The following is a 26,461-nucleotide window of genomic DNA, read 5'->3' as shown; positions in this document are numbered from 1 at the left end:
AGTATCACAAATTTTAATTTGGTCTAAACCAGCTGAAATTAAATAGCTATTAATAATTAAATTGTTAATTAAATAGCTATCAAAATATCTGTCTAAACTGGAACCTCTGGTAGGACTCTGCAGTAACCTCTTCATAAGAGATCAATCTAAACAGAAGTCTGAGGCCTAGATACCTGACAAGTGAATTGTAATATGTAGAGCCCAAATACAGTAACAGGTTTCCCAGTTCTGATCAAAGTTCAGATAGCTGGTGTTCCCTTAAAAGCCAGGCTGCTGGAGTTGCAAGAGCACACAGGACATTCTAGTCATTTAAAATTAAGTTTTCCCTGTGATGAAGTATGAAAATGTGGTATCAATACACCTAACACTTGAAAAAACAAGAATGCAAAGAAAAGAACTTAAAATGTATTGTCTCTGTTTTAATGTTGAGAATTTTTTGTCATATATGTTGTAACAGAGCATCATCATAAAATGTCATAGGTTCCCCCCTAACTACTGAGCGTTTAGGGTTTGCAATTTCAAGTGGTCTTGTGTGACTAAAGCTTCATCCTCTGTAGGTACAATAACTATTTCCCTTTGTTATCTTGCTTGTGTTTCTGGAAATATACCAACTAATCAATTCTGTTTCAGGGTGGGAATATGGAATCACTATTCCTCCAGACACTAAACCAAAGTCATGGGTTGCTGCAGAGAAAATGTACCATACCCATCGACGACGAAGACTGGTGCGGAAACGTAAGAGGGATCCAGCTCAAGCAGTAACAGCAGGAAGGGTAAGCAGAAGAGAGATGCAGTCAGAGACTTGTACATTGTAACAGTTCAAGGTTTCTGCTTTTAAAAATAATCGCATGAGATGACTAGTTTCCTGACTAAAGAAAAAAAACAGAGAGATCTAGAGCAATCTTGTATGTTTTAATTATATTCCTTTTCTTTGTCTTTTTGTAAATTGATGTTTCCAGTGTTGGTTTACGAAGGATTATGCCTTTCAAAGCAAGTGTCAGTTTTATTAATTACATTTACACAACACTGTGGATAACAAGGATTTATGTCTTCCAGGGAATGTCATCATATGAAGATCAGGAAGGATGGGAATATGCTTCTTTGATTGGCTGGAAATTCCACTGGAAGCAACGCAGTTCTGATACTTTCCGTCGAAGAAGATGGAGACGAAAAATGGCTCCCTCAGAAACACATGGTGCAGCAGCTATCTTTAAACTTGAAGGTGCTTTGGTAAGGGACAGAGTATCAAAAAAGTCTTTAAAAGTTCATTCTGTTAACGTAGAGTAAATAAACAATTAAGTATATCAGCTGTTTTAGTCCTTGCATTGTTAGATTAATATATAACTGAGGAACTAATACAATGTATATTGTTTAAATTGTTTAAAGTCTGAAAGGAGCTATTGAAGTTGGAGTCGAGACTCTTGCATAACATGCTTATTTATTTTTCAAATTATTTTTGTTATTACATTATGTAAGATTTAGAGCAAAGAGCCAAATTACTAATGAGCCTTCTCGTCCAGTGAAAAGATAGCACAAGCTTTTCATGAACATAATTTAAATGTTTTAACACCAGGTACACAATGATGTTAATACAGAAACAACAGGCATGGAAATAGCTGCACCTGTGATGTTTGCATGTATAAACAACCAAGCACAAGAAAGGATAGCAAAGTGTTGGAGAAGCCAGAATGTTGTATGTCACAAATAGATAATCAGAATGGAATTATTCCTCAGGTTTTCAGTTGTAACACAGCTTCATAGATGAGCTCTATTTACCAAAATACAACTTGGAGCAAGTAAGGTGGGAAGGCTTCTTTGTTCTTCTAAAATGATGACTCTGAATGTGATTGTATAGCATTAAGAAAAGTTTGCACTTTCTTCTTGTTTTGTTTCTCTTTTGCACGAAGTGTTGGCGTAGGATTCATTGATAGCGTTTTCTTTCTCCAAGTAATTTGGTTCCAGAGTTTAAAAATTGCTGTTTCAGTTCCTCTTCTGAGTGTACTTCCTGGGCCATTGCTGGGATAAAGCCTTAAGAGCAGGTCCTTGCAACAGCACAGTGCAGAAGAGCTGCAGCTTCTCCATCAGTAAGAGCCGGGAGGTATCTCCAGAAATAAGACATTCTGTAAAGTAAGATGGAATGACTGCATCTCATTTCTGCACAGCTGCAATGGCAACAAGAAATGACCTGTGGACATAGTAAGAGTCTTTTAAAGTACATTTACACAGGAAAGTAAATTTCTCTTTGTCCTGGAGGAGAGACTGAAACCTGTATATTCCCACACACAGTCCACTTTTACGAGGTTCCTTTTATGTTTCTAAATACACAGTAACTTTTTTTTTCTTTATATAACTTCAGGGAGCAGACACCAGTGTTGATGATGAAGGGAAGAGTTCAGACAAAACCAGGGAGGCAGCTACAAAGGTGTTTGGTGCCAATACACCGCTTGTTTCCTGCTACTTTGACAGTAGGTTCTTTAACCATTCCTCTCTTGAAAATTATGTCAGTTTCTGCCTGGTATCAACCAGCATTGTAATTCCTTGTGGTTTACATCTAGGGTTATGTACCTTCTGTTATAATTACTGTCTGATCCTTGACTGGGCCCTGTATAGACTACTAAAAGAAAAATCACAGCTAATCATTTCGATATTTCAGTCCGCTGTCATGCATTTTTAAAAGCCTGTATGGGACAGGAATTCTAAAGCCAACTCTGTTGCAGCACCTGAATTTTAGGCTGTCTTAAGTGATGCATTTTTAGCATTAGCGTCCCTCTATAACAACGCAGAGAGCTAAGCCAGCAGAGATTTATGTACAGTTCATTTTTTGCTGTTTTAGCTCACTTAACCATCTCAATGCAGGGTCAGACAAATGACTGACCCAGAGGAAGCACAAAGACCGTGTACTTGAGTTGGCAAACTGAGCAAAACTGTTTGCCAACCTGGATTGGCTTTAAATGCCTTGGAGTCACTGTCATGGGATTCACAAAAGCAGGGACACTGACATGGGAGCCACCAGCGTTAGTTAATAGGAACAGAGGCCAATCCCATCCACTCCCAAGAGTCAAAATCCTTTTTGAGGATCTCTGACTGGAACATTTGTCCTTATTTGGACTGTACAGAATTTTATCTCCTTGCTGGGAAATGGGTGTTTGAATCTTAAATCTTGTCTTTCAGAAGTTGAGGAAGATTATTGTGGTTTCTTTTAAATAAAGACCACAACAGGAGGAAAATGGCACCTTTTCCTGCCATAGTTCAGAGGTTTCAGCACATTGAGGCTATGAGTGGCTCAGACTTTTCCAAGGGCTGAAAGGGCCTTTTTTAAAGAAAAGCTTTAGTAACTTAGCCACATCCTATCCTGGGTTTGGGCCGCTCTTACATCTTCCTTTTAAGCTATTCCACTTGCCTGCAATGATTTATTTTTTTAAATCTTTTAGCCAAAGAGACAGAGTTGCAATTGGAATAATTTTCTAGAGCTAATAGCTAAAAATGTGAAACTCCCAAGTCCCTCCAGTGTGGTGGTGAATACTTAAATTAAGCACAGGAATGCCCAGCTCTTGATTCTCTTCAGAGGAGATAATCGGACTATTTCAAACAGGACTTTTTGAATAGAAGGATTTTTAGATGATCATACAGTGAAAAAAGCCCAAATAGCATTCATTAGTGGGTGTTTTTCATTTCTGCTAGAAGTTGTGTCAGAACAAATGTTCTCAGGTGCTAGCTCATTGGTATTAGTAAACTTTACACTAAAAAAGCAGAGCAGAAAAGTTACTACAGTGCTTGTGCTAGAGTTAAAATGGGTAAGGCATTTTTATAGACTCAATATCTTCATTACAGAATGTATAATGCAGTTAATCTCTTTTCATTCATTTGATACAGGAGTATATACCTACCACCTTCGGTGTTATGTCTACCAGGCAAGAAATCTCATGGCTTTAGACAAAGACAGTTTTTCAGGTATGGAAAAATCCTGGTAATGGTGCAGAAAACCCACTTCTGCAATAAACTAGTAACTTCATTTAGCTATAAAATACGTTGAATCCTTAAGGTTTGTGTGTAGGCCTCAGCTATTGAAACTACACCATAAAAGAAGTCTTGGCTTCATTCTGTGTGATCCAGATTTGGTTAGTACTGCCCCAGAGGCTGGCAAAAAAGAAGCACTCTTGAATGTGCAGCATCTGCTGCTGCCAACGGATTCTCAGTGAGGGAATGGGAATTCAAATAAAGTCTGAATTTCCCATGACCAATCCCTTCCCTGTGCCTTAGCTTCTCCTTCTAACCAAAGCCTACATACAGTTCCTAAGCTGTCCTGCAGGAAGCTTGCACACAAGCAAGGATGAAGCAAGCAGGATGGCTGTTATGTCACCAACTGCCTCTCGGTGTTTAATATTTTATATTAATTCATTACTGAGATGAACCTGTAGAAAACTACACTGTGCCTTACTAATAAACATGGCTTTTGTTTGTTTATACAGGTGTACCTGTTGCCCTTTTCTGTCCAGCTCTTAGGTATTCCAACAGTGTTGTATCTATTTGGTGTCTTCGTGGTCAGGCTCAGTCAATACTGAGATTCTCAAGTATTTAATTTTTGCTAATGAGAATTAAAATTCCACTGGGAAGTCAGAGAGCAATTTGAAATCAGATTCTGTAAGAATATGACTTATACTTCCTTTAAATAAGTTCAGCCAAAGATAAAGATTAAATGAGCAGCTTAGAATTTTCTCTCCCCATCAGCCCCCGTTTGCGTACTTCTTTCTCTCCCTATTTTAATTAATAATTGAGTAAGTGTAATGCATATTAATTTGTTACAGAAGACTTAGAGCTATAGCTCTATTTTAATGCTGTTTTCTGAAATGAGGGGAGTTTTGTACAGCTGCCTGTGTATTTGGTCTTACTTCAATATGCAGCACTTAAAAGCAATACAAAGAAATAATAACAATAAATGCCTCTAATGTGCATATGTAGAACTCAAGATGGGTACTTCAGATGCAGTCACACATAAACTAGAGCATCTACATTTTACTTTCCTCTAAAACTAGTTTGAAGAGTTAGCCAGATTTTGTAAAACTCTGATCAGGTACCTTCAGGTACCTAGCCAGGAGCTGTTTGAACTGACCTAAAGATAACCTTTAAAATAGCCTCTAGTCTTTAGTGATTGCAATTTGTATAGGAAATGTTAATGACCATCATCAGATACCTTCTACACAGCTCTGGAAGATTTAGAGACCTGCCAAACGCTGTGCCTAGACCACTGTCAGCATTCAGCTTCACAAGAAGAGGTTGCTATAAATAAGCATGTTTGAACGCAAAGCTTGATCTGAGCAATATAGCCTGGGAGAATTTGTTTGGTGACTAGTCAGAACTAGAGTTATTTCTTTGTATTATTTATGAGGCTGTACAGTTGTATATCAATGGAAACAACAAAACAAAGCTTCTACAGACAATATTTAGTACAGCCAGTGTTTCTTTTTAGTTTTCAGGTTCTCTTTCTGATTTGCAAGATGTTTTATCATTTTCATTTATTACTCTGTTAATCAAGACTTGTGCAAAGGAAGCTGTTTAGTAATGAAATGGAAATTGCTCTATTACATGTAAATTATGTGTACGTGTGAGCTTTTATTTTATACAGAATGGCTTATAGAACTGGTAATGACAGAAGAAAAATAACTATATTGATAAAAATTGTGCTTGTGTGCCTTATGGCTTCATGGCGTTTTGTTTGCCTGTAACTATGCTTTTTATGATATTTCAGATCCGTATGCTCACGTGTCTTTCCTCCATCAAAGCAAAACAACTGAGATCATTCATTCAACTCTAAATCCTACATGGGACCAAACTCTTATATTTAATGAAATTGAGATCTATGGGGACCCACAGACAGTAGCCCAAAATCCACCTAATGTTGTTATTGAACTTTTTGACAGTGATCAAGTGGTACGTGAATGCTTTTTACCCTGATTGCTTTTTTATTTATTTATATTAACTGAGAGTAACATTAATGGCTGTGATTACCTTTTTGGTTGCAGGGTAAAGATGAATTCCTTGGAAGAAGTATTTGCTCTCCCATGGTCAGGTTAATCCCAGAGGACGACATCACACCAAAATTGCTCTGGTATCCTGTAACAAATAATGGCAAAGCTAGTGGAGACATTCTTTTTGCTGCAGAACTTATTTTGAGGGACAAGGTATATATTTCTTACATGGGGAGGGTTGTGTGTGTATATATATATATATAATACAATATGATACATTATATATCCTTTCACAGTAAGTCATAGTATGAAGACTTGTCTTAATACTTGCAAGGTATTTTATTTAAGGAAGATGAAAGGAATCACTGCTCATGTCTGTGTCTGAACAGGGTGGCGCCAACCTTCCAATTCTTCCATCACAAAGAGCACCTAAGCTTTACATGGTACCTCAAGGAATCAGACCAGTAGTTCAACTCACTGCTGTTGAGGTATGGTTTATTCTTAAACTAACTGAATAAAAGTACAGTAATCTCGTCTTCTAGATAGTAAGTTTATTTGCTTCAGAAAAAAAAAAATTGTAGTGATAAATACGATTTTTTAGATCTTTTTTTCTCTTAAGAGATTTTGAGTTTCATTTTTTCCATTTACTTTCCTAGAACAGCATTGCAGTTTAGTGTTTAATATTTTTCCGGTCACATCTTATTATTGAGAAAACTACATTTCTTCTTTCCTACTTTTTGAGTATCATACTATCATTGATATCTCTCCCACTTTTGCTTATTTTGGATTTTATTTTACAGATTCTGGCTTGGGGTTTGCGGAACATGAAAAACTACCAACTGGCACCTGTTATGTCTCCAAGTCTCATTGTGGAATGTGGGGGTGAAATGGTGGAATCTGTGGTGATCAAAAACCTCAAAAAGACACCTAATTTTCCATCTTCAGTTCTCTTCATGAAAGTTGTAAGTTGCAAAAAAATATCTACCAGCTGTCTATAGCAAAATCAATTATCCCATACTTTTAAAGGTCAAGGATTTGTTATGCAAGAATGAACAAAAAAAACTTGCATGTCCTTTTCTGACTTAGCATCAGGAATTTACTGAGCCTGAAAATTCTAATAAAGATCACGTAAACACTCTGTATAGTCATTGATTAATTACTGCACGAGATTGTGCGTATGTGTGTATGTATATATATTTATTTATTTGAAAAGGCATCAGTTGACATGTAGGAAAGGCTGCTTTCCTACTGCTAGGATAGGAGCTGTGCAAGAGTCAAGAAAATTCAACATTTGAGGCAATTAAAATTCTTCTTCTATTGAATCATAAGACTAGAAATTTTCATTCCCCATAGAGCTGTAGAACACAGTAGTTCAATATTAAATAAATGAAGTAACAACTCTATTTTAGGGGGGAAGTCGTTATTCTTCATTTTCTTTCTGTTTGCATTATAAACAAACTCTGACCTTTCATTTTCAGCTTTTGCCAAAAGAGGAGTTATACAGTCCATCTCTTGTTATTAAAGTAATAGACCACAGACCTTTTGGACGGAAGCCGATCGTGGGACAGTGTACTATTGATCTGCTGGAAAGCTTTCGCTGTGACCCCTACACTACTAAAGAAGACATTGCACCACAACTGAAAGGTAGACACCTGGAAAATGACAAATTCTGCTTTCTTATGAGATGGTAGAATAATCTAGCTTCAGTGTTTACTCTGCATACTATACTGATGAATAACCGTCTCTTGTTGTGTGCTTATTTGGAGATAATGTGATATGAAAAAAACCCCATCTAACTCTTAGTACAATATTCTGTGGAGCACAGGAGGACAGAATACAAAGGCAAGTCCACTCTCTGACTTAGTGTGCTGGTTCCCTGAATTTCCTCTTTACTGTCAACTTGGAATTTAACTACCTGCAGTTACCCCTGCACTAAGTACCAAAGTAATGATCCAGTATTCCAGCAAGAATGCTATGAATACAATGCTGACATTTTTCTGTGTATTTTTTCACAAGTTTTACTTTTTTTTTTTTAAATTCTATATATTTGAGAAATGTTTGTGTACCCTGCACAAAATATATTGTGTATTTTTAGCAAAAATGGCAACTACTTGCTTTCTTCAGAGGATCAGACATAGAGCCAGTGAATTATTTTACGTCTTCTGTAACTGTTTGGATTTCAAAATGGAATAAGGTATTTAATAATAATTTTTTTCCTACACCATATTTCCTTAATAAAATCTTTGCCTTACAGTTAGTCTGCTCTCTGCTGCACCTCGCCAGCATACGATAATTGAAATGGAAGACAGACAGCCACTGCTAGCAGCTCAGGTAATCTTTGAAATTTGATGCTTGACTTTCTTCTTCAGATCTGTGATTTCTGAGAAACTCTCTAAACAGCAAAACTGTCAGAAACATATGCAACCTGCTGGAAAGCCAGATGGAACAAAGTTAATTTGTGACAGAAAGCAAAGGAAATAGATTAATCACTTTAACCTCGATTTTCATATAGTAAACATTAAACTATAGCTTTCTGTGCATGGTAAAGTTCACCCAAGCAGCTTAAGAATTAATTCACTTGTTCAACAGCTACTGAAAGCATGTGATAGAACATTACTCCGTTGTCCACTGGTGATGGTTAGAGCAGTCTGATCTTGCACAGATTAAATAAAGGAGTATAGAATCAAAGCCATGATGACACAGGCCTTCAGCCATTCATGTTATCAGTTGTGGCTTTGCCTCTCTTACCATGAAGTCGTTCAAAACTGGTACCAGTGAAACAATTTTTTCTGCGCTAACACTTCCTTTCTTTCCTTTTCTGTTGCGCCTTGTGAATTTCTCTACCGCTCTGATTCTTTCAGGACTACCACAATACAATTTTACTTTCCAGGTAAAAAATAATTCTGCTTGCAGGATTTCGCTTCTGACAAATTCCAGACTGTATATTTTCAAGGAAGAATTTTCAATTATTTTAGGAATGTAAAATGTTCCCCTTACTTAGAAGGTGTTCTCATAAATTTCTGATGACCTGTTATTTTTAAGGAAGCACAGAAGTTGTTCCCTTTAATACAATGATTTTGCAGGCTCTTAATCCACAACTTTGACTTTTAAAAAATGCAAAATTCTTTATTTTGTTACAAAGGTCCCAAAGTAAATGCTACTGAATTTAAACTTTTGAACTCTTACTGCTATTTGAGTATGTTATTGATTGCGTTGTTCTCTTCCCTCATTTCTTCTTCTGTATCCTTAATGTCATGATACTCAGACTCACAAATATCTTCTAGACCACGTTCTTGTATTTACTTTTATCATGTAAATTGTCCTTCATACTTAATTTTTAAGTCTCTAACTTTTATCTGAATTAGGCCTTCTATTCTAACATAAATGCTTTATAGCTGGTAGAGAGGATTTTTATTTCCTTGAAAAAAGTTAAGAGATTAAATAAATAAATAAAACTTAGCACCTTGAACTCAATGGCAAAACTGACTGAATTTGTGTAGTTGATTTCAACTAAAAGGGGAAAAATTTTAAATGCTATATAAGGTGAAACACAATTTCTTTTAGTTAGACATCATCGGAGCCAAATATACTGTGATACTAGGTACAGCGATAGCATCCATATAAGAGAGGAAAGAATATTCAAAACAATTCAAATTTAAATAAGTACAACTCTGGAAAGTGTAAGTGATATACAGATAATACCCTGAGAAAAATGCCAAAATTTCATCAATTATATTCCCATTTCCAGTGTTTAAGCAGTATGTCAACAGCACTTGGCAAAATGGCTTCTCCAACAACAGTGCATGTATGTATGTACCGAGCTAATGCATGGAGATGAGCAGAGCAGGGTCGGATGGGGGAAGAATGTGATGTGGTCATGAGGCTGTTCTTCTCTTGCCAATTATTCCATAGAGAGATTTTGGAGGAGATGATGCTTGTAAATCTAGTATGATTAGTTACATATATTCAGGTATCCTTCTGAAAGCCTTAATGTGTGTATACAATATGTATGCACTACTAAAAACTTTTTTTGTGCCAACTGTTTTGGAATCTATGTACCAGAATTAACAGGAATTATTCAGTCACACTATTAATATTTAAACTTTGTTTAAAAGTCTACTTTCTGGAGAATAAAATAAATCTACAGTAAATAACGTTTACGTGTTTTCAAGTCTAAGTTTTCTAGGGATCCACTGTACCTCTTAATTTTTTTTTCTGTAATTTCAGGATGTTCAAAAAGCTAATAGTTCAGTGTTAGTGTCTTGAAAATTTCATGTACAGCAATCTCCAGTGAAGTCACTGGGTACATTAAAAAAAGGACAGGAACCGTTACGTGATCTTTACCATGTGAATATTTCACTCCAAAATCTCAAATTTATCATAAGGTATTTTATTCTGTCTTCTGGTATTCTGTTAGCATATCCTACTTACCAGTTTTAGTAACAATAATACCCAAATATTGAAGATTTACTATTTGCTTTGGGAATTTTTAAAGGTCTTAAGGTTTTGATTTTTTTTTCTTAACCTCTTCTTCCCAAAGTTACCAAGTGCATTATTTGAGGAGACATTTGAAGGTATATCAACAGGAAAAAAAAAAAGACCACCCACAAACCCTAATTTAAACTCTTGCAACATTATGCTTTGATGAAAGATTCAGAGTTCTACACAGTGTATTTTGTGAAAAGGCTTTAAATTGGGAGTTTAAATTATTACTGCATAATTATGCAAGCTACCCTTCATGTTGTCAGCATTACAAAGCAGTGTTTAAACAGAGTCAAATTTAAATACGGCAAAGTATTCAAAATTACCCATGAATTCCACCTGTAAGTTTTGCAAATCACTAATGGTACAGTTTCTAAGAATAAATCACTCCAATTGCCTTTAGAAAAATCTGACAGTACCATGTAGATCTGAAACAATTACGCTGTATTTCTGATTTGAAGTTAGACAAGACTACTGAAATACAGGAGACCTGAACATCCCAGCAAGATAATTATTTACGCAATATAAACGGGAGTAAATGAGTATGATATACCAGAGTGATGTCCTGACCTATTGATGCACTGGGCTTATGTTCATAAAATGTTTTGCATATTTCTTCTGCTTTGCACAAAAATGTATGGATTATACCTTTAAATTAAAACACAAGGTATGGTATATAAGCACTAGCACAAATCACACTTGGTAATCATGGCTTCCAAACGGGATGGTTGCTCTTAATGGACTATCGGGTCATAATTATGGTATCTGTGATTTAACAGGTGAAGCATTTTGAATTGTGCGGATTGTTATTACACTTACACAGATAAATCTATAGATGCATATACTGGTTGTTACTGTACTTTATAATTGTTCGCATTTTTTTTTCAGACTCCTGAAAATGTACAGCCTGTAAACAATTGAAAAACAATAGTAGAAGGAAAAGGGAAAAGGCTGTTGAGCATTAGCAAATTGTTTTATAAAGAAGTAAATATTTACAAAGGGCAAAAAATCACTTGAATGTTATGTATGTGAAACTTGTTTGGAAAAGAATCTCTGGAACAGATTCCATTTAGTAAGTTCTCTTACAAACACTTTTCATCTGAAATGCATCAGATCCAGTGCTCTCTGCAAGCGCAGATGAAAGCAGGGAATGATGTTACTGTGGAAATCAGTAAATTGAATCCAGAGTGTAACCTGCAATGATACAGTAAGAAAACCAAGTTTCTCAGTTCTGTGAACTTCCGTGAAGAACAAAGCAGGGTAATAATGTCTTACAGTCCTGAAAACTTACCTTTTAAAATTGTTATATGTATGCTCCAGTTTAATATCTAGGACATGTTGACAGCAAGGAAAAAAACCACAACACACAAAAAAACCCACACGTGATGTCTTAATAGTCTTCAAAAGTATTTATAAATTATTGATGTTAGTAACTTACTTTACACGGATGCTGTATACAAACCCCTAAAATTTAAAGCCTATTTAACTGTATAAAATTCTACAAACCATACCCTTACCATCATTTTTATTTTGCTCTTTTTTTATGAATTGATCCTCATGAGCAGCTTACGGAAAAGGTAACGTATATTACTTTTACAAATCTACGCATTGCTTTCTTGTAAATGATATCTCCAGTTGAAAATCAGTATATCAATACAGCCTCCTACATGAGCGTTCTAAATGTGTGGATGAGAACAGTAACCTCTAAAAATATTTGACATAAAACCTACAAACAACTTGTAAAATGGTAAATTCAGTAAAAATATGCAAGACTGAAATAACAAGCCCTAGCTATTAAAAAAAATACAGAACAAATGGACATTGAATGATCTGTATAACACTTTTAAGATTCTCTTTAAGTACAAAAAATCTCAAAAACTTTTTTAAATTTACACAGTGGATACTATTCATTCCATTCATTCACAGGGAATGAATACTATTCATTACCAATTGAAGTATGTTTTCAGGGGCAATTATATTACTCAATCCCTATAGATAAATACAGAAAATAATCATTTTGTTGAACAAAGTGATTATCAGACTTACATAAATCAAAATATAAAAAGACCCTACAGAAGTACTGTCTTGGTGGAATGTATAGATTGCTAGCGTCGAGGGTTTCATGAGGCTCACAGAAGTATTATCTTTAAGAGGGCAAGACTCACTGCTTCTTTTCAACTGCACATGGTAAACATGAAGGTAGATCGCCAACTGCAAGATTCTGTCATGACACAGACAATCTCCACTGGTTTTAATGGAACGATGTATGGTTAAAGCAGTTACAGGTCTGTCCCTGTGCTACTATATAGCAACAGTTTTGAAATAAATGGGAAAGCTGAAAGCAAGCTAGTACATTTATCTCTCAGGAAAAAGTTTTCAACACGTTCAGTGTAGTTTTTACCATCATGCAGTTCCTGTAGTGAATACCAGGTATGATGGTGGTTTTTCTTAACAGCTGACACAATGGTGGCACCAGCTCAGTGCACATTCCCTTCCTCTGACTTAAATAATCTAGAACTTAGGGGGCCAGCTGTGCTGCACCGCCAGGAGATGGAGGAGAGAAATACATGCACCTCGGACATCAGTCCTTTGGGATAGGTAGCTGGATACCAGTAATTAATTGCTTCCTTGGAGACGGCTGTTGTTGACTATCGACACAGCTGGATTATAGACTAGCTACCTAAACCTGGGTAAGAGAAATGCCATCTTTTTAACCTAACATTTACCTTCTAATTCTCCTTCAGATGAACCTTTAATATTACTTAACTGATAATAAGAGTATACTGTCTTGTAGTATTCTTAATAGTTAATTTTTCTGCTCTACAGCATGATACAAAAGAGGCTTCATCTCCTAATAAAAGACTTTTTTATTTGCTTTCCTTTAAGGAGGAAGAAATTGTTGATTGGTGGAGCAAATTTTATGCTTCAGTAGGAGAACATGAAAAATGCGGACAGTATATTAAAAAAGGATATGACACTTTAAAGGTATTGCTCGGGATAAATTAACGTATCTCAATGTTTACAGGCCCAAAACCGGGTCAGAGATGTGCCCTTTGGTTTTTTTAAATGCTCTTCAAAATTTAACTGTACACAATTTCCTGTAAAAGTCCATTATTAATTCATGTGGTGAAATGAAGGTTTCAAGAAGATATCTTTGCTTCTTTTCTATTTAACTAGGCTTAGTAAGATATATTAAGTATTAAGATTAACATTAGATGTATTAAGAGTTTAATCTAACCTTCAGTCAAATGGACTTTTACTCCACTAATTTGGCAGGCAGATCCTAAAGACGTACACGTTGAGAAAGTATGAACACAGAGGATCAGTACTTTTCCTGTCTGTTGGTTAAAAATTTGAAGCCAGACCACTTTAATTTCTCATCTAATACACCTAACAAAGAAGCTAAAAATAAGCTTGTGAAATGCTGTTTGCCCTGTTTTTAATAAGGCCTAAGTGAAGCTTGATAGCATGTTCTCCAAACATTGCATTTTCTTTCACTTCAGTGTAAAAATAAAAATAGTTCCAAATGCTTTGGTTCCTTAAGATATTTTATCAAACATACAATACGCTTTGCAATGCCACAGTGGTGGGGCTGATATGTATGATCATTTCTGAACTGCACTTTTTTCATTTTCCTTTTTCTTTTCTTCTTAAAAGGTATACGACTGTGAATTGGAAAAAGTACCTGAATTTAATAGCTTAACCGATTTCTGTGATACATTTAAACTATACAGAGGCAAATCTGAGGACAGTGATGATCCATCAGTGGTCGGTGAATTCAAGGTAAATTTCAAATAATGTGCAATTACCAAATGCTAGATGCAGTCTTTTGTGTGTAAGTGGTTATCATTTAAGTAAGTCTGCGTGCAAGCGTTTCAGTGCATTAATAGGACCACAGATGCTTGTAACTACGGAGGTACAGGCCCTCCTTTTTCAAGGAGGGTACAGCTACACATTGCTTACACTAAATGTGATACGTGTTGATTTAATTTAAAAGAAATACTGTTCCTGCTAATGTGATCTTCCCTGGTACCAGATAACCTCCTGAACAGGCCTAAAGTTTCATCTGCAGATGTTTTGAGGAAGTACATTTTTAGAATTAATTTGGAAAAGGTATTTTGTACTATTTCTGTGAATCTGCCTATGACTTCTAAAGATTAAAGTGATAACATTGTATGTAAACCAAACCAAACCAAGAAAACAAAAAAGAAACCCCCACACCCAAACTTTATAAATTATGCTTTTGGAGAGGGATGTATTGTAACATATTCTCAACTGGAGCAAACCATGTAACTATGTTGAAAGCAGAAGAGCTGTATTGATTTAAATCAGCTAAGGATACAACCTCGCCTTTGTAGGAAGCCTTATCCAAAACCCGCTAAAGACTTCTAAGTAACTGTCAATCAGGCTATAATTTTGCTACGTGCATTTGTTGGATAAATAGAGAAGAAACCTACAAGAGTGACTTTTCTACATTTATCTTGACTGTCTTTGTATTATTTTTTAGGGATCCTTTAAAATCTATGCACTACCTGATGATCCCACTATTCCGGCTCCTCCTCGCCAGTTCCGTGAGCTACCAGACAGTGGGCCTCAGGAGTGTATTGTGCGAATTTATATTGTTCGAGCTCTGCAGCTTCAACCCCAGGATAATAATGGGCTGGTGAGATTTTTTGGGTTTGGAATGTCTGTGAGCAAACTCTGCTCTAATGTGTTTTAAATAAAGTTAATCTTGATAACTGTAACTTAACAATATTTTTTTCCTCATTTTAAATAGTGTGATCCGTATATAAAAATATCCCTAAGTAAAAAAGTAATTGAAGACAGAGATAATTATGTGCCTAATACTCTCAACCCAATTTTTGGCAGGTAACAAACTTTTCAATTGTTTGTATTTTATTATGTTTTCCTATTGTTTTTAAAGATGAACCAGTATTTGCAATATCCAGTACTCTAACCATAGTTATATACTGACAGCTAATTATGAGTAAAGTTGCATAAGGCATTTCTCTTTGAAATCATTGGACAGCACAGGTTTGACTAGTTTAATTTTCTGTATTGCATGGGTAAACTGCACAAAGTCAAACAATGTATGTATCTTAAAACTGCCCTGTTTTATGCATACAAGAATAACAACATATATTTATAGAATATGGAAAACGTTTTACCTCTGAAAAGTACTTAGATGTCACGATGAGTAATCAGTTTAACGTGTATTCCCAGTACACTGGTCTTTCCTTCAAAGGCTAATGATATCTTTGAAAGATATGAAGAGAAGTTAGGAATGAAGAGGTTACATTATCTTTATAACTACTAATGAAATTCTGGGTCTGCTTTAGTGTCTAGAGTTAGAGGAGGATTTTGATAAATTAGGAAATTAGGAAAGGAGGACTAGAAAGATTACAAAAAATTTGGAAAGCATACTTTGCAATGATGTAATACAGGATTTCAACTGTTCAGATTACACAAAGGAACAGCAAAGAAAGAGACTTGATTATAGGTACAAAGTACCTTAAAAATGTGAAGGTTTTCCAGAATAATTCTGGAACTTTAAAAGGTATGATTAGAAGTAAACCAAACCAAATTGAAAAAAGAAAAATGCAAAGAAAAATTAACCATGGAATAGTTTACCTTAAGGGTAATGCGTTCAGCAGCAGTAGAAGCTATCAGGCTGCATATCTTGAAAGTAAATTCAGAGAATTAATTTGAGAAAACTCTGCAGTCTGTTTTGTATAGGACAACTAGACAACAAAATAATCGCATCTAGTCACAGAAGCTAAACATTTGAACCATATTTTTTAAGGCTCCAGCTATGTATTGCAGTAAAAAAAAAAATCTAATCATATAGAAAGTATGGATTGAACAGCGATCCTTTTTACAGAGTGGCTGGCAGAGCCACACTAGTTTCTTTCTCAGTCCCAATTCAAGCTGCTGCACAGAAAATGTCTCGGTAACATTGTGCAGAAAGAAAGGATGCAGTATCCATAGGAGTACAAAATTCTGAAGAGGGGCAAACAGAAATTGCAGCATGAGTGGTAACTGCTTCTACATCTATCAGCATTGGAAGCATCCCTTTATATGTAACAGCTATTGCTCAAAAATAAAGCGAAAAAGTGGAATTTTTAAGGTTGAGGGGTTTCTTAAGTTTAAAAATAAGAAGTATTGCTCAAAAGAGCAATAGCGTTAACTGGACAATTTTATGTTTAGAATGTATGAACTCAGCTGCTTCTTGCCTCAAGAAAAGGATCTGAAAATTTCAGTCTATGACTATGATGCATTGACTCGTGATGAAAAAGTGGGTGAAACCATAATTGATCTTGAGAACAGATTCCTTTCTCGTTATGGATCTCACTGTGGCATCCCACAGCAGTATTGGATGTAAGTCATTTCAGTCTTATTGAATTTTTTTTGTGTAAGATCTAGTACCCGGTCTTTGCAAAAAAACTGGGCTTCCTTCATCTTAAAGATACGGTTACAGAACAGTGCTGTGGCTTCTCATGGGTGTGTGTTGTGCTCGCTCTATCATCTGAATTCCAAGTTAAGCTGCAAAGTCTTCAGAAGAGCCTTAACTGGAAACCATGATGTCAGACATTCTAATAGTCTCTTTGTACAGTAATGTGTGTTGTTTCTGTCCAGAGAACACACACTTCAACAGAATTTTCTGACTTATTCATGGAAATATGAAAGCATCTGTTAGCATACGTTATTTTGGTGTGTAAAGAAAAAAGCACTCTGTCTTGGAAGGTAATTGAGCTGGTACAAAATTGTGTCACTGTATCAAATTCTAGTGGCCTCAATCTAGGCAGTTAGAGTGCTGCTCTTTCTGAAGGAGTTTAATATTTACATGACAAATAAAATTTACATGGCATGTAAATGCCCTGAGTAATGAATAACTGTAGGATGTGTTTCTGTTGGTTTCCTAAAAGTTCAGGTGTGAATACCTGGCGTGATCAACTAAAACCAACCCAGTTATTGCAAAACGTAGCCAGGTTTAAAGGCTATGCTCCTCCTGTCCTCTCTGAGAATGGCAGAAAGATTAACTACGGGGGACAAGACTATACTTTGGAGGAAGCGGGTGAGCTTGTTCAGTTATTTTATATTTGTCTTCAATTCATATTGATACAAACATAAAACTGTTCAGTTATTTATGGAAAATTAGAAAAGAATCTGATTTTTTTTTTATTTTGAGCACAGTTTTCTGCTCAATTTTAAATATCTGTTTTGTTTTGTTTTTTTTAAAGTTCAAATGCAAATTCTGGTTCATAAGCCCCTGTTCTTTTTCCATTTATTTTATTTCAGAAGCCAACAAAATTTTGCATCAGCATCTTGGCCCAGGTGAAGAGCGGCTAGCCCTTCATATCCTCAGAACCCAGGGTTTGGTACCCGAACATGTAGAGACCAGGACCTTATATAGCACCTTCCAGCCCAACATCTCCCAGGTACTATGAACTCTTTTACTTCTGGTTTCTTGAACGCAGAAACGAGCATTCCTGCATTTATATCATGTCGTCAATAGAGCGGTATCACTCAGGGGGAAGAGGGCTGCAGATAAATATTCCTTGGCTGAGAAACTAAAGCAGGTTAGTCTAAAAACATAACAAACTGCAGTTACGTTTTACCATTAAGACCTTCAAATGACACCTTGAACATTGACAGAGTGGAAACTGGGGAAAATTTATTTATTACTTTGTTACTGAAATAAACTGGAATGTCTGTTTAATACCTCAACAACAACAAAGGAGACCACCTGGCTCAAGAGCTTCCTCCCTACATTTAACAAGTGAGACCAAACTTGTCGTTTCTGTGCAAGGCCCAGAGGTGCTAGTTTAAATACAAAGTCTTATACTGGACCTCTCCGTTAGAGAGGAACAAAGGCTAACATATGTTTGTTTTCTAGCATTTCCTAATTCACCAGTGGCTGGTTTTTTAGGAAAGTTTCTGCAGCAAACAGAAAACTTACCTGCAAAAATAAAGGGGCTTGCATTTGAGACAGAGTATAAAATCTGCAGTGGTTGCCTTACCTCAGAGCCTAGACTGACCATCTACATGGTGTAGGCCACCTGCGAACTGTCAGCCACATGGATGACACTGTACTTGATACCACCTCTGAGAGAAGAGAAACTTGGGCCTACAGAATGAGAATTATTTAGGCACCTACCTTGCGCTGAACTCAGTAGGAATTAACATCCCTACCATCTTCTGAACTCTTGACATTATTCATTTGAAGCAGCTTGTGTAACACGAGGGGTTAGGCTTGCTGCTGTCTGAATTCTGTAGAAGTTCTGACATCGGTAACATGATTGAGCTCTGCTCTGTGGCTAAAATATTACTAAGCATGTCAATAAGCAGTTCCATGGAATTAACATGACAAACTTGTATGCAAAAAACAATCCCTCGTCCATCTTCTCCACTGCTACAGGGAAAGCTCCAGATGTGGGTCGATGTTTTCCCCAAAAGCTTAGGACCACCAGGCCCTCCCTTCAACATCACTCCCCGAAAAGCCAAGAAGTGAGTATCTGTATGTACTACACACCATCTGGCAGCCCTGACAAAGGCAATGCAATTCTCTTTCCCCAAACATCTTCTCTCATAGGTATATCTTGCGGGTGATTGTCTGGAACACCAAAGATGTTCTTCTGGATGAAAAGAGCATCACAGGGGAAGAAATGAGTGACATTTACGTGAAGGGGTAAGAGCTGTCATGTAACACTTACAACTGAATGGCTTTCAGAATGTCCTGGGAATGCCTAGACCATGGGTTCCAAAGATGATTTGGTTCAGCCAAGTCAGTGCACACTACAGCCTCTGAAATAGCGCTAACGTCAGAGAAGTACACAAGTATTACGAGATAAAGCATGACCAGTTAATGTGCAGCGAAAGATCCCAGAAGTTCACCTCTTGAGATAAGAAGCAACTGAAAAGATAGCTTTAGTGCTGCATAACCTGGATTCGTACTTGTTATGTTTCCTGGTCTTACTATGTCAAAAAAATCAATAGAAAACAGAGAAATATACTACCAGGCTATTGATCTAATTTCTTCTAAAAAAGAAATTAAAAAACCCCACCAACAACTCACCACTGATATAATAATACACTTAGCAGATTAAATTCAGTTCAGATGTTCTTAGTTGCAGTTCCAAATTGGAACCAAACTGAGAAAGGATGTGGAAGTTTCCAGCCCTCTGTGAGTGACACTTACAGCTTGCTTGCAACCACTTGATGACGTGGTTATAGTACAAACAAGCACCAGTGTCGTCCTACTGCAAACACCAGACACTTCTCTCTGTATTTCCAGATGGATGCCTGGTAATGAAGAAAATAAGCAGAAAACCGATGTTCACTACCGATCGTTGGATGGTGAAGGGAACTTCAACTGGAGATTTGTGTTCCCTTTTGACTATCTCCCGGCAGAGCAACTCTGTGTCGTTTCCAAAAAGGTAAGTATTTCTAAAGATTTCAATACTTGGAACCAATTGTAATTAGTCTGATAATTTTGTACCTACATATTAAAAGGGACGGTTTGGCTCAGTTCTGTGTACTTCTCTCACGCTGCTATTGTAAACAGATTCAGTTTTTCCTTTGCACTGGGAATAAAACACTGGCAACAGTGGTCTCCTCTTAGCAAGGACAAGATTAGATCCTTAATACTTCCACCAACCCCGGAATTCACAAGTACTAACAGACCACAGCGTTGAATTTTCATAAATAACTCTAAAAGCTGATTGGGTTTTGGTTTTTAAAATTTTAGGAACATTTTTGGAGTCTTGACAAGACAGAATTCAGAATCCCACCCAAACTGATCATTCAAATATGGGATAATGACAAGTTCTCCTTGGATGACTACCTGGGTAAGACTTCTCAGAAACAAATTATTGTTGTCTCAAAGTAAGAGATAACACTGAACAATTTTAAATTATTGGCTAAGGATTGTTTTCACAAAATGAGCCACTGAGCATGCAAATACACTCCTGCTTTCCCACACAGTACAGGGTCACTTGTGCTCATGTTCACTCAGTAAAGGCCTACTTGCAGGTAGAACAAGATACTTTTCACTCAGCGTAAGCCCTATCACAAATTGCATGAAATGATAACGTGCATGAAAACTTAGTTTGCTTCTTTCTTTAAGCAAAATTACTTAAAAAACAAGAGTACTTCAAATCCAAGTATTTACATAAGACTATGATTTAGGCTAAGCAATCTACTTCACACCATTAATGATCCTTACCTTTTGTAGAGATGCTGCTCTACAGAAGACTCTCTGCCCTGTATTGAGACAGCTCCCAAGTCTTTAGCTCAGATGCAAACCTTATAGGCCTCAAAATCTGAAAGCAAAGAATTGATTTATAACTGTCGTTAAAGTTAGCTAAATCATGCATTTAACTATGTCAAATTACATTATTATTCCATTGCTCTATTTGGTTATCTTCTGTTTAGGGGTGTGGGGAAAAAATTGTCTATTAAAAATTAGGTGATCTTGCATTAAAAAAGGGGGGACGAGAGCTTGCCAAGTCCAACTGATAAACACCAGTGCTTTCGACACCAGCAAGGTAAGCTTAAACACAGCCTGTCCCACAACATCCTTAGACAAACAAGAATGTAGCGTATGTTGGTTGTTTTTCCTGTATAACATGTTTAGAGATAGGAAAGGTTGATGTTGAACCACTGTGCTCTATGGTTGGTTCTGTAACACGGTGTTTATTTTCTCATCCATCTCCTAGGCTTTGTGGAACTTGATTTACATAAAACAATCATTCCAGCAAAAGTTCCAGAGAAGTGCAATATAGACATGATTCCAGAATACAAGGCAGACAGTCCTCAGAAGGCTCCCAGGACTGCCTCTCTCTTTGAACAGAAATCCATGAAAGGATGGTGGCCATGTTATGTTGAAAAGGATGGTGCCCGTATTTTAGCGGTATGATTATTAGTTCTTTTAAAAGTACTTAAAACGTGCTTACCTTATTTTCAAATTCTAAACATTGATTGTAAAGGGTACCCCCCACTCAGCTGTCAGCTTCCAGTGAACAGACAGGGGAGAAATGAATAGAATATTTCATGCACAAGTTCAGGCACTTTGCTCCATAAACAATTTTTGGTTTTAAAGTATGAGTTTATAAACAAAATTAATCTAAATATTAACTTTGTTTAACTTGAAGGACTCTGGCACCAGTTAGAGTCGTGTTACCTCACTAAAGCAGCCACAGAGTTATTGTGTGGCTTACCATATTATTGCTTAGGAGAAACACAAAGTGTCCTAAATGCATTAGAGACTAAAGTTTGAATGTACAAAGCATTTTTGTACACAGCAAATATAACTTACATACTGGAAAACCCTGACTACCTTCGTGATTATGAGGGCAATCATATGACCCAATGCATTTTAACGTGTTCTATGAAGAATAGAAATGGACATGTGTCACTTCCTAGAATATTAAGCCTTTCAATTGTGTCGAGTTCTTCTTATGTTTTTGCCTTTAAATTTTAATAAATGAGGAATAATATTCAGAAACATATATCAACCTCAGCAATATAAAAAATGAGATGCTTAGTCATTTGGAAAAAATGCAGTCCTTGGGTTATTCTTGAAAGAAGAGTTGTTTTTGTTTTGCAAAATTGGAAAAAACCAATGTATAGCTTAAAACAGAACTACAAATGAATTAGCGCAACAATTTTATGCACTGTGATACTTTTTTCGGTCATTCTCTGACACTCTGTTGTGACGCTGTCATCGTGCAGAAATAAATATATTTTGAGAAGGAAGTGGAAAACACACAGATGCACACAGTGAGCCGACTCCAAACTGCTGTATAAGTACCGAACAGGCAGCCTTAGTACTGTTGCCATAAGGTGCTTGTCTCATGCCACTTGTTTCCTAAAGGGTAAAGTCGAAATGACATTGGAAGTTGTCAATGAAAAAGAAGCTGAGGAAAGGCCAGCCGGTAAAGGAAGAGATGAACCCAACATGAACCCCAAACTAGATCTACCAAAGTAAGATATTTTTCTTTCGCTAGTTGGAGAAATAATAAATATCTAGCCAGTATGATGTTCTTGACAAAATCTGCATGCAGTAAAGGATCCATCCTTTGCAAAACTTAACTTACAGAAGCCAGTCTTGCTTCTTTCTGCAAGCATTGGGATAAAATGCAAGGTGGTTTGAGTATTAATGGCACACATTTACTGAAACTGCCATCTTACATTACAAAACTGTTTCTTTCAACCTCCAAACCGGCATGTTTTAACGTGTTATGTTCTCAGGCTTAAGTATTCCCTGTCTTTATAGTATGAGTAATACTTGTTTCTTTCAAAATGCAGCCGACCAGATACTTCCTTCCTTTGGTTTACAAATCCCTGCAAGACAATGAAATTTATTGTGTGGCGCAGGTTTAAATGGCTCTTCATAGGGCTTATCATCTTGCTGATTTTACTCCTGTTTGTAGCAGTACTCCTCTATTCGTTGCCGGTAAGAATTTTTACATGTTACTGTTCTTCAGCTTATATGTGAGTCATCAACAGGGTGACTTCCTTAATTCAGACAAAAGATTCTATCAACTCAATTTTAGCAGGGAGATAGGGATTATATCCTTAGAGCTATAAACAATTTCAACTGATTAAGAAACAATTAAAATTTATGTTAGAACTAACCTATTAACTACAGAGGGACCAAGTGAGTGCTTTAGAAGTGTTAACATACAATTAAAAACAGTTAATAGAGTGGCTAGAGTCTGGATTTCAGTCTACTTTAGTCTGAAATATCGTGCTCATTTTTACTGTATTTTAACTGAAATTACCATACCCTGAATATATTCTGATCCATTTTAGTATCTTAAATGTCTTTTACAAAACTACACCGAAGTATTTTGTGTACAACTTTTTACCTCTGTTGCTTCTTCCCTCCTTCCCCAACAGAACTATTTGTCAATGAAGATCGTGAAACCAATTTAAAGAAGACTTTCTTTTTTTACGTCATCTTTTTAAGCAGTAATAAGGTTTCGCCTCAGTCTGTGGACCAAATTGGGCAAGGCTCTCCTTCCTTTGGAACTGTAAAATAGAGAAGTAAGAATTTAACCAAGGACAGCCAAGGTTCAAGAGGTCACGGCAGGTGTTTTGAAAAAACAAAAGGATAAACCCCCTCATGCTTCATGTACATTTTTTTACTTCAGTAGTATTAAACATCATAGCAAAGTTCTGACTTCCTTGCTTTCAAACTCGATTTTTCGTCAAAATCACTCAAGAGGCTGCCTACTATTGCTCTCTCCATTTTTTATACTTCCTTTTCAGAATACCTCTCTATTGGACACACTTTGAAACTTTGCATTTTAATTTAATCAAAAACAAGCACTACTTATGTATACCAAAGAAACCTCACAGTGCAATCAAAGAACGGTCAGACATTGTTTCTAGAAAAGTTTTCAGCACCATGACGCTTAAAATTCTTTGTTGCTGCACTGCAGACTTGACAACGCTATGTATGTATCTTGACAACTGCATGCACAGAGAAATAAATACTACACTGTTTATTTGGTATAATTTACACATGTTTAAATAAACTTATCCACAAGTAAAATGCGAGTTTCCAGTTTTCTTTTATCAGTTGCAAAACTACAATGAATTAGGTATGATACAGTGTCTATCACAGGATGTAATGCCAGAACTACAGAGTTTAAGGTATTTTACTGCTGTTTTTACAGTGAAGAATAAGGAAATATTTCTGCGCAAAGTTCTAATGAATTTCATTAAAGTTGTGGAACAGTTTCACTATATTCCTCATAGTTAGAGTACAGTAAGAGGATACACAACTCGGATACAACCCCTGTTTGAAATCCGGTATGTGTGGGGGAAGTATGCCATTCAGCCTCTGTCTCTTCTCTCTAGGCACAGTAAAATAGAATCTGCACTAAAAATCAGCTTATAGTCTGGGATTCTACCTCACTTTTGGAGAGCCAAAGCAGAAGCATCTCTCTGAACATTCTCTGGTGCTTGAAATGTAGGAAATCTGCAGCCAACCTGAAATCAGCGTTTTGTATGTTTGTCATGCTCTTGACTGGATAAAGACTTCAGCTGTCTTTAAGAAGATGACAAAAATAACTGCAGGAATGAATTAGTCTTGAAAAATCTCTGTATTTCGTGGCACATTTAATGCTTTCTTATAACACAGCACTGTAAAACAAGCATGCACGTGTCAGGTGAAATAAGTAAATTATACTGACTTAACTCTGTTGATCAAGCTAGTGTAAAGGTATTACAGGAAATAAATCCCAGATTGTGAAGTCCCAGTGGTTAGAGTGGAACAAGCAATAGTCATCCTGTCAAAAAGATAACAAAGCCCGTATTTTTTTGGTTGTTAAGAAACTCTCAAGCATCTTGCCCTATGAATGAGAGCTCAGAATTGCAACTTATCACCACGCAGATGGATTGTCCCTTCAGTAATGAAGAAATAACGCTCCAGAAATAACGGGCAATTTGCATGAGCTAATGTTTTTCATCCACTATTAAAATCTGTCTCAGTCAATGCCATAAATCTGACAGATGGCAAAAATCACAGCAGCTTTATTTTCATTGTACAACAAGAAAGCATGTTGCTTGAAATCATTGTAATTAGAAAGCATTTAACCCAGAAAACAATTATGAAAGGGAGTAGACACCTGAGCAAGCCTGTTCACCTAGAATTTGAAGAGAGGCAGGTACTGCCCTTCTGGGTTCGAGTTCACCCTCTTCGAAATGACTTTTTGTCCAAGCATGCACAGGCTTGATAGTATTGCCTAGTAATAGTGAAACTATTAAAAACCTGAAAAGTCTGAGAAGCCATTCCATCTCCCAACCTGCTCCACGTGCTCACAAGAAAGAAAGAAAGAAATCTCTTTGATATTTCCACACAGTGCTAGTCAAATCTGTAATCCCTGGTACAGCTGCTGTGCAGACTTTGGCATACAGTAGCTTTTTGCCTCGTGTAAACAGTTAGCAAAGGTTTAGCCCTGTGCAGGGAACAACTTTATGCTGCTTCTGATCTGCACTGACATCTGGGATGTTCACTTTGGCCAGGGCAGCTCGGTACGGCTCCCGTTGCCAACAACTGAGGTAAACACCCTTTGAGGTCACAGAAAAAAAGGCAGAACAGAGATGTGCCTGATCAGTCTCGTAACAGGAAGTTACTTGACTCCACAAGTTCCTTCTCCTATGAATTTGCTTTGCCTACACTGATAAACTGACAAATATTTTGGCCTGTGAGCTAATGGGGCCAGTTCAGCTGCACCCCTGTCAGTAAGTCCCTGATATACAGGCTCTGTGCTTCACAGAAAATATCTGGGTCTAAAATGACTTCTCCGCTCCGGGAAAAGAAAGTTTGCTGAGGCTACAGTCTCTGCACCTGCATGTCGTTCAAACGCGAGATGCCAGCCAGCTGAAACAGCAAGGGAAAGGCTAAACAGAAAGTGCTTTTAACAAAAAATGGCTAAATAACAGCAGTACATCACTTGCCAGCAGTATGTCAGAGCCCTTCTGTCTCTGACACCACGTAGCTTTAAATAGCAGCTGCACTCTTGATACACTCAGGTATGGAAGCAGCACATGACTCCTATAGATTGTTTGCTGTAGTCACCCCAAACCCTGACTACTGGAATTAGGCTGTAGGGAGGTTAACAGCTGCTGTCATGTACTTTACAGCTAGACAGATTGCACAAGGAAGAATCATCACGTAGCTCAAGAAGAAAAATGTGCACCTAAACCAGCTCAGTGTAAAACAGAGGCAATGAACTCCACACCCACAAGCCGTTCTTGCATTTCTTTGAACAACCACAAGATGGCATCCCAAGTCCCATGTGTTCACAAAGGCCTTGCAGTGCCTCCGGTTTGTTCTGATCCTAAATACATCTCACATACGGGGCTCAACAATAAGATACATTTAATAGTTAAGGGAAACACAGTCCCATCAAAGGCCATGACTTCTGAGTGTATTTGGAAAGCACACCGGCAAGCGCCTTTGGGAGCTCCTGTTGTCTGCAGACAGAGAGGGGCTCCAA

At 36.8% G+C, this 26,461-nt stretch overlaps 1 protein-coding gene and 2 long non-coding RNA genes across 8 annotated transcripts in view; 1 reads left to right on the top strand and 2 right to left on the bottom strand.

Moving 5' to 3' along the window:
- Window positions 1–24,009, top strand: part of MYOF (myoferlin) — a 72,134-nt gene extending 48,125 nt beyond the window's left edge. Inside the window, exons 29-54 of one of the 3 annotated variants that reach the window (XM_056352270.1) lie at window positions 631–773; window positions 1,057–1,230; window positions 2,357–2,465; window positions 3,874–3,951; window positions 5,747–5,928; window positions 6,021–6,179; window positions 6,356–6,454; window positions 6,767–6,928; window positions 7,445–7,610; window positions 8,221–8,297; window positions 12,014–12,025; window positions 13,335–13,433; window positions 14,106–14,231; window positions 14,956–15,111; window positions 15,226–15,317; window positions 16,656–16,826; window positions 17,375–17,523; window positions 17,748–17,887; window positions 18,868–18,956; window positions 19,042–19,137; window positions 19,744–19,885; window positions 20,197–20,296; window positions 21,167–21,360; window positions 22,324–22,433; window positions 22,758–22,905; window positions 23,352–24,009. In XM_056352270.1, the coding sequence (XP_056208245.1) occupies window positions 631–773; window positions 1,057–1,230; window positions 2,357–2,465; window positions 3,874–3,951; window positions 5,747–5,928; window positions 6,021–6,179; window positions 6,356–6,454; window positions 6,767–6,928; window positions 7,445–7,610; window positions 8,221–8,297; window positions 12,014–12,025; window positions 13,335–13,433; window positions 14,106–14,231; window positions 14,956–15,111; window positions 15,226–15,317; window positions 16,656–16,826; window positions 17,375–17,523; window positions 17,748–17,887; window positions 18,868–18,956; window positions 19,042–19,137; window positions 19,744–19,885; window positions 20,197–20,296; window positions 21,167–21,360; window positions 22,324–22,433; window positions 22,758–22,905; window positions 23,352–23,387 (3,209 nt within the window). In that variant the 3' untranslated portion in view covers window positions 23,388–24,009. Of the gene's footprint in view, window positions 1–630; window positions 774–1,056; window positions 1,231–2,356; window positions 2,466–3,873; window positions 3,952–5,746; window positions 5,929–6,020; window positions 6,180–6,355; window positions 6,455–6,766; window positions 6,929–7,444; window positions 7,611–8,220; window positions 8,298–12,013; window positions 12,026–13,334; window positions 13,434–14,105; window positions 14,232–14,955; window positions 15,112–15,225; window positions 15,318–16,655; window positions 16,827–17,374; window positions 17,524–17,747; window positions 17,888–18,867; window positions 18,957–19,041; window positions 19,138–19,743; window positions 19,886–20,196; window positions 20,297–21,166; window positions 21,361–22,323; window positions 22,434–22,757; window positions 22,906–23,351 lie in introns of those variants that run through there. The other 2 variants (XM_056352271.1, XR_008823946.1) reach the window with 2 other exon arrangements.
- Window positions 1,301–18,694, bottom strand: LOC130155220 (uncharacterized). Of its 3 annotated transcripts, none has more exons than XR_008823947.1 (7): window positions 18,607–18,694; window positions 16,080–16,127; window positions 15,617–15,704; window positions 11,535–11,642; window positions 8,219–8,394; window positions 6,007–6,111; window positions 1,301–2,185 (listed from the first exon to the last, which is right to left on the bottom strand). It is a non-coding gene; the product is annotated as an uncharacterized LOC130155220 (long non-coding RNA). The 3 variants fall into 3 exon arrangements; XR_008823948.1 differs by having other exon boundaries at window positions 8,219–8,391; XR_008823949.1 differs by lacking the exon at window positions 11,535–11,642 and having other exon boundaries at window positions 8,219–8,391.
- The window catches only part of LOC130155221 (uncharacterized), a 43,447-nt gene continuing 35,948 nt past the window's right edge, over window positions 18,963–26,461 (bottom strand). Inside the window, exons 3-6 of one of the 2 annotated variants that reach the window (XR_008823950.1) lie at window positions 23,321–23,483; window positions 21,404–21,459; window positions 20,674–20,770; window positions 18,963–19,084 (exon numbers count right to left, since the gene is read on the bottom strand). This is a non-coding gene — a long non-coding RNA (uncharacterized LOC130155221). The remainder of the gene's footprint in view (window positions 19,085–20,673; window positions 20,771–21,403; window positions 21,460–23,320; window positions 23,484–26,461) is intronic. The other variant, XR_008823951.1, reaches the window with a different exon arrangement.

Source organism: Falco biarmicus, chromosome 9 (assembly GCF_023638135.1).
Source record: "Falco biarmicus isolate bFalBia1 chromosome 9, bFalBia1.pri, whole genome shotgun sequence".
Taxonomy (NCBI): domain Eukaryota; kingdom Metazoa; phylum Chordata; class Aves; order Falconiformes; family Falconidae; genus Falco; species Falco biarmicus.
The sequence above is the reverse complement of the archived record's forward strand: the minus strand, read 5'-3'. Positions and strand labels throughout refer to the sequence as shown.